Below are 7,572 nucleotides of genomic sequence, written 5' to 3' on the forward strand. Positions count from 1 at the left end.
GCCCCAGGGTGCAGGAGAGCAGCGGGGCGTGGGAGCAGGTCAGGGACCGAGCCCCGTGGCCGCCTCAGAGGTTTTTGCCCTGGCTCCTGTCTTTCTGGCCCGCCAGACCTCTGCTGTGGTGCTGCAGTTGTGCAGGCTGTGGACCCCCTGGTGCTGAGACCCAGGATTCCAGTCTCTACCATAAACACTCCCCCTTAACCACCCCGTGTCCCCACCGGGTGCAGGTGACCCCCAAACACAGCCTGCATACACCTGGAAAATGCCGGGGGCCTCCTGGTGCACCCTGCTGTTCACAAGCTGAGACTCAAACTTGGGGCTGCCTTTCTTTCCTTTCCTTGACTGCTGCCCTTAGCTGATCCCACCTCCGCTCTTTTCTCCACTGCGCCTTGCTCTTCAGGAGACATTCTAGGAAGTGTGCCCCTGTCCCCTCAAAGAGGGGGATGCCGGCTTCTCCCCGGAGTCCTTCAGGTAGATGGAGGTTTCAGGGCCATGGCGATGAGGAGGGGACAAGTACCCCGGTCCCCTGGGAGGGCTGTAGACTGGGCAGGTGAGGGAGGCCAGTGGAGGCCAGCAGCCTTTTCTGGGTGGCTATTCGGAAAAGTCCTGCTGCGCTTTTATCTCTTACTCTGGTCACTCAGAGCCCAGAGCTAGTCACTTCCTCTGGGCAGATCCTGTTCGGACAGACACTGAGGGCCCAAGAGCCAGATGAGCAAAGCCTCAGGACTTTGGGGGGCCCTCTGTAGTGATGTCAGTGCTCCCCTCATCCCCATCCCTGAGCCACCCTCACCTTTTTTTGCCTCGAGTCCAGCAGGACCTGCCTCTGAACCCAGAACTCCAAGACCACCCCCTCAAATCTGCTAGATGTGGGGTGTCCCCTTCCAGTCTCCCACTCCCCCTGACCATTTTCAATTATTTGGCTCAGCTTCCATGAGTCCTTCTCCCTAAGCTGCTGCCCATGGAACTACCTCTAGAACCAAAACATGTGTGGGCCAAGAATGGAGGTCAGTGGCTGGTGTACTTTCTCCTCGATGCTCCGCCCGAGCTGTGAGCTTGGTGCCCGAGGGCAGGTCTCCTGACTCTGCCAGGCCTCCAGGACCCTCTCACAACATGGAGCTTCTGGGAGGTCCCTGATCACCTTCCAGCTGGGGGGACCTTGCCCGACTTGTCCTCCATAATGCAGACAGGGACTCCTTAGAGCCAGAGCCCGAGAATCCCATCTCTGGTCCCATGCTTCCCTGATGATAGCTGTGATCCTGACACCGAGTCCCAAGGAGGAAACAGCCTCCTGGTGCCAGCCTGCTGGGCCTCCGGGGGTCCAGGCCCCTGCTGGGGATGGGCCAGGGCCGGGGCCAGGCTGTGTGAGTCAGTGGGGCGTCTCTGTGGCGGTGCTCCTGCTGTCCCAGTGAGCTCTTGGAGATTTCATGGCAGTGCTGCTGGGGGCCTCGCCAGAGGAGAGGGCGGAGCAATCAGGGTGACCTATTTTTCACCATGACCGGGTTGTGGCAGGGCTCCACCAAGCCCGCCGAGTGAGGGTTAGCGTGTCAGAGTGGGGCTGCTGGGAACTGTGCCCAGCTGCAGTCAGGTCCTCCCTCCCTGCTTGCTCGTCATGGGCAATGGGGGGGGGGGGCATTGGAAACTGCTGAGGAGGGAGGGGGCAGTCCATGGCCAGAGTGATGGGGTTGGGAGCTGAGTCCTGTTTTGACACTGGCCCCCGCAAGCCCTGACTCTCCTCTGCAGATAGCCGACCTCCTGGTCTCTAATGCTGGAGCTCAAGTCTTGGGCCCAAACATCACAATTTTCAGAGGAATGAGACAATCTTTTTTGGACACTTCTTTGCCCCATCTTGCCCTTCATGCCCCAGGGCTGGGGGGTTTGACATTGCCCTGAGATTTGGGGTCCAAAGAATGGGGCACAGCCAGACCAGCCAACGGGGATCTGAATGTCCCTGTCTGTCCCCTGCCTGGACCTGGGACTGGAGGCAGGGGCATGAGGACCTGGGAACCACGTTCCCTCCCCCACCACCCACAGCCAGGGCCAAGGAGGCACTTCCTGGCAGGGGCGGGAGACGTCAACCACCCCGTGCTCACCCCCTCCTCCCGCCTCTGCGCCAAGCCCTGCCATGGCGCCAACCCTGGCACCTCCACACCCTGTGGGACGCACCACCACAAAGCGCTTCCCCGAAATGAACCCTCGTCTGGCCCCAGCAGATCCGCCCAGACCACAGAGCACATGGTTCCCCAGGGCCCCCTCCCCAGCTGGAGGCTCAGCAAGCAGGCCTCCGAATGCCAGGCTCCCATGGAGGGTGGCTGCTGGGACGAGGGAAGAGAAAGGAAGGGGGAGGCGGGGACTGAAGCGTCAAACGTCCTGCCCCCTCCCCCAGTCCACCCACAAAACCCCCTGGTTCGGTTTCCATCCTCCTTTTTGTGTTTTCCATTGCAGCCGAGGAGAAGGCCTCCAAAGCTGCCAGCTTCCCCCAGCTGCCCTTGGACTGCCGAGGGGCGCCCAGAGACGGGGCCTCTAACTTGCAAGGCTCCCCAGGCCCTTGTCTGGCCAGCCTGCGTGTCCCTCTGTCCCCGGGACTGCCTGACTCCATGGAGTTGGCCAAGAACAAGAGCAAGAAGCGCCGTAACCGCACGACCTTCAGCACGTTCCAGCTGGAAGAGCTGGAGAGAGTCTTCCAGAAAACCCACTACCCTGATGTGTATGCCCGGGAGCAGCTGGCTCTGCGAACGGACCTCACCGAGGCCCGGGTACAGGTGAGGGCACCCCGGACGTGGGCCTCTCTGGCTGCCTCTCCCACCCCGACCATGGGCCAGGCCGTGGAAGGACTGGGAGAGGTGGGCGCTGGTGCCACGCAGACCCACCTTTCCCAGGTGCCTGCCCCCCGGCCCGCCTGCCCTCGGCTCCCCTCCATGCCCAACTCTGCTGCCGCCACGGGCTTGCAGCCCAAGTGCCTCATGGGGTTGGTGGCCTCTGGGAGTCCTTGCTCTGCCACTTCCAGCTGACCAGGTGACTTGGGCCATGTCCTTGGATCTCTCAGTCTCGCTTTTCCTACTTAGGATGGTCTTTGAGGATCACAGATGTGACAGCCTTTCGGAAGCAGTGAAATGCTGAACACATCCGGCTACTCCCGAGGTAGCTGCCCAGAGCAGGAGGGTCCCCACTGGGGCGGGGGGGGTTTGAAGCTCAGTGATGCTCAAAGCCATCCCGAGCCAGCGACTGTCAGGCCCACCAGCTCCCAGACCCCAGCCGGGAGAGCCTGGCCAGGGGCGCTTCCCCACCCAACCAACTCTCTCCAGCAGAGATCAGGCCGCAGGGCTTCCTGGGTAGGGCTGTGGCCAGCTTCAGGTAGGGGTTGGGGGTCAGGGGACGGGGGGATGCTGGGAACAGGGGAAAGGGAGAAGGGAAGTCCACGTCCAAGACATGTCGGAGGTGAGAAAGAACATGAAGGTGGCAAGCAGAGGGTGGGGATGGGGAAGGAGGCTTCAATAAACGCCTGGCCCAAGAGGAAGATGGTGGTTGTTGCCTTGCTTTGACTTTGAACTGGCATGACGCACAGCAGGTTCCCTGAGGCCAAGCAGGAGGCACTGGGAGAGGGGTGGGATTTGGGCTTCTCAGGAGAGGTGAGGAGGTGACCTCTAGACAGAGGAGCTTCTCTTTCCCACCACAGAGGAGACCTATTTGGGACAGAGCTCGTACATAGCACACCTGTGTGGGGCCTCCCTCTGGCCGAATATGGGGACTGGCCGGCCAGCCCACGAAGAGGCTGGCTGCCTTCTAGCAGAGAAGGCCCTACAGCTGGATTCAGCGTAGGACCAGAGGGGCTTGGGCTGTTTCCCCTTCCCTTCTGGGTCCTCCTGCTTTCATTTTCCTCCCAGGCGGCACCCAAAACACACTTCTAGGACTGTCCTCCCAGGGCGCCCCAGGACCTGGGCCAGCAGGGTAAGAGACCAAGCATTCACAACAGTCCCAGAGTCCATGAGCCACGGAAGTCCGGAACATCAAGTCTCCGGACGCTCTGCGAGCCTCTGGATAGCCGTGGCCATGGCACTGCCTTGGAGAGGCGGAGCGCAGCCCCGCACTCCTCTCCCAGGCCTTTTCAATGCCGAAGTGGTGCAGGGGCGGCCACAGGGCTCTTTTCTCTGATGGGAATGTGACAGCCGCCCGTGGGCCCTACCCCATGGAGAGCAGTAAGCCACCACACAGAACAGTGCAGAGGGCAAGGCCCAAGTGCAGGCAGAAGTCTACAGTGGGGGCTGCAGAGACAACCAGGGATGATGGGGAAGAATGCCCGGTGAAGCAGGCCAGACTCCTTCATCTACCCGAGGGGGAGGGAGGCCAGAGAAGGAAAGGCCCAGCAGCTGGGCAGGTGGGATGGTCCGTCCCGGACCTTGCCCCAGGCCTGCTCTGGGATCTCTGCATCTGGGGCTTAGGGGGCTCGGGGCCTGCCAAGCTCCTTAACTGTCATGGCTTCACCTGCCTGCGCAGAAGGAACGGCCACGGTGGGGGCGTGTGTGAGGGGCCGAGGTGGGGTTCCTTTCACACACACATACTCTCACACATAGAACTTCTTTTGTCATGGCTCCCAGCTAAATCCCTGGAAAGCAAGGGGATGGTTTGGTTCGGTTTGGTTTTGATATTGCCAACAGCTAGCCCAGAGCCTGACACAGAAATGCTTATTAAATGACAGAAATACAAAACGCATGCACTGGTACCATAAATGTGACAGCCGCAGGGCCTCCGTCAAGTGACAGATTCGGCGCAGATAGGTACACAGATGCGCACAGCACCCAGGGAGGCCACCCTCACCTGCCAGGAGCTGCCAAATGAGTGGGAGACACAGATGGCAAAAGGGACGATGGTAATAGGGCGTGGTGAGTACGAGGGAGATGCCGGCGCATCGCCCAGGCCATCGGTGACATATGCGTGTGTGTTGGGGTGAGGCAGTAAGCCCAGGCAGGGGAAGGCTGAGGTGAGGCAGGCAGTCGCAAGGCAGCAGATGCGTTCAAAGGCAAGCTGGCCTGAGAGGCAAGTAGGAAGAATCAAGCCATACTGCCTGGCTGGGGGTGAGGCTGTGGAGAAGGGCAGGGCTCAGTGCCCAGGGGCCTTAAGGAGCTGGGCTCTGGGCTGAGGATGGGAGGTGGAGAGCCTGGGATCGGAGATGAGGCAGGGGGCTAGAGGCCTGTGCCCTGATATATGCCTAGGCAGTGCCCAGAGCCTCTGAGGCCACAGATCCCACGACACCCTTAGTGGCACAAGTGGGCTGGAGAACCAAGAGAGTGACTCAGCCTGGTGACTAGGGGTGAGGGGTGGCCCAAGGGACCAAGAAGCCCCCCCCCCCCCCGTTCCCTGGCCTGGAGAACAATAGGGATTTACAGGCTGCTGCAGCTCAAGATCCTCCAGCTGGAGCCAGCTCCCCATCCTGCAGGAGGACACCCCCACCCACTCTCTCCCCAGCGGGCTCTATTCCTCAGGGCCGCTTTGTCACTCCCTCAGCCTCTCACCTCGGTCCCCAGGTCTGGTTCCAGAACCGCAGAGCGAAGTGGCGGAAGCGTGAGCGCTACGGGAAGATCCAGGAGGGGCGGAACCCCTTCACATCTGCCTATGACATCTCTGTGCTGCCCCGAACAGACAGCCACCCACAGGTGAGACCCCAGCTGGCCCTGCGTCAGGGCCTGGCCACATCCCCCAGGGTAGCGTGGGCCCCAGGGAGACCTGCAGCAGCATTAGGACTCTGCGGGACCATGGGTAAATCCCTTCTCCTCTGCAAAGTGGGGCTCCTCCCTGTCTTGTGAACGAGGCATGCCGAACAGCTGGTACTGAAGTAAACCTCATTTGGAGGCGCAGTGGCAGGGGGCTCCTGAGATGCCATTTGGAGTGTCGGGGGTAGGCAGGAGCAGATTCTAGACCTGGGCCAAGTGGAGGTTTCCTGCTAAGTTTCTGGAGCCCTAAGGGCAAAGACAGAACCCCCAGGTAAGGGAGGCAGCCCCTGGGCTACTGATTCATGGGCCTTCTTTTCTGTCTCTCTTTTCAGCTGCAGAACTCCCTGTGGCCCAGTCCAGGGTCCGGGAGCCCCTCCGGCCCCTGCCTCGTGTCTCCAGAGGGCATGCCCTCCCCGTGCATGTCTCCATACTCCCACTCTCATGGGAATGTGGCTGGCTTCATGGGGGTGCCAGCCTCCCCCGGAGCCCACCCTGGCATCTACTCCATCCATGGCTTCTCCCCTGCCCTGGGGGGCCACAGCTTTGAGCCTACCCCAGATGGCGACTATAAGTCTCCAAGCCTCATCTCGCTCAGGGTGAAGTCCAAGGAGCCACCCAGCCTACTGAACTGGACCACGTGATCGGTTGCGTGGACATGCAGACTAAGCTGCCCACCCCCCTTTTCCTGTTCCCAGCTGCTCCCACCCCACCCCAGCCTGGATGCCAGAGAGGGCACACCTCTGCCTCCAAGCCCCGGTCGGTTCCCGGAGGCCCAGGCAGAGCAGCTGGGATCCTCAGCCTCCCACAGGGAACAAGCTAGAGTTTTTTGTTTTTTTTTTTTTTCTCTTAAAATAAGGTGAGACTGCTCAGGACAAAGCGGGCTGCAAAGCAGGTAGGACTCTTCCTACCACACACTGGGTCCCTTCATCCAACTCTGGGCTGGAGGGAGGAAGACACTGCCCTGCTTCCTTCAGACTTTGTCCAAGTTTAAGTGTCATCCCTCCAGCTGAAATGGCTGAATTGGCTCCTCATTCAGGGAACCCAGGAAAACAAGAGGATGATGACACAGGTTGAACCAGGAGAAGCTCTTTGTGACTAAGGGGAAACCAGTGTGAGAGCAGGAGCAGCCAGGGCCAGCCTGACTCCCCCCTCCCACCACCAGGGGGCGAGCGCTCAGCGTCTGGAGTTCACAAGGGCCTGAAGGCCACCGGGGGAAAAGGTGCCAGAAAAGGTGCCCGGAGCCCCAGCTCCAGCCACCCCTTACTCCTGCCCTGTGCCCCCTCCCCCAACATGGCATGGAGTCCTCACCCCCTCCAAGGGGGCAGAAAGTCCACCAGAAACCACCAAATATTTGGATTCTCTTCTATGGGCTCAGGCCAGAGCTATGCCATAGAAACTGTAGGCTCCCTTGGTTTACTCATTAGATGTTGGTAAGAATAAAACAGACTTCCACAAATTCTAAGCCCCTGAGATCTCAAACCCCACTTTTGTAAAAAAAAAAAAAAAAAAAAAAAAAAAGTGTGCTGCCCAGCATAATAATAAAGATGGCAGTATTTTTTAGACCAGGTGATTGTGTATCCTCAGGGTTTGACAGTGGGTTAGCTGGTCTGTGCCCAGGGTTCAGGCTGGGCCAGGCCCTCCTAAGGGGCCAGCGGGGGTCCTGGGGGCTAGGGGAAGGTGGGCCTGCAGCAGGGCCCCCAAGGCCGATAGATGCCATGCCTGGCCCTTTCACCTGCCTAGGATCGGCTCGAGGGCTGCTGGGCCCATGTGGAAGGGAAAATGGGGAGCTGGGGTGGGAAGGCAGAGATAAACGTGTGGCTGAACTGGCAGTGGAAGGGGGCTGGAATGAAAGATGGGTGAGGGCTCTGAG

At 60.2% G+C, this 7,572-nt stretch overlaps 1 protein-coding gene across 1 annotated transcript in view; it reads left to right on the forward strand.

The window, feature by feature from the left end:
* ALX3 (ALX homeobox 3) overlaps positions 1-6,343 on the forward strand; it is a 9,482-nt gene extending 3,139 nt beyond the window's left edge. The window contains exons 2-4 of the mRNA XM_025872595.2: positions 2,440-2,756; positions 5,517-5,645; positions 6,035-6,343. Coding sequence (XP_025728380.1) covers positions 2,440-2,756; positions 5,517-5,645; positions 6,035-6,343 — 755 coding nt within the window. The remainder of the gene's footprint in view (positions 1-2,439; positions 2,757-5,516; positions 5,646-6,034) is intronic.
* Positions 6,344-7,572: the final 1,229 nt, after the last annotated feature.

Source organism: Callorhinus ursinus, unplaced genomic scaffold (genome assembly GCF_003265705.2).
Source record: "Callorhinus ursinus isolate GAN/ISIS: 27379988/994484 unplaced genomic scaffold, GSC_fseal_2.0 scaffold9, whole genome shotgun sequence".
In the NCBI taxonomy this organism is placed as follows: domain Eukaryota; kingdom Metazoa; phylum Chordata; class Mammalia; order Carnivora; family Otariidae; genus Callorhinus; species Callorhinus ursinus.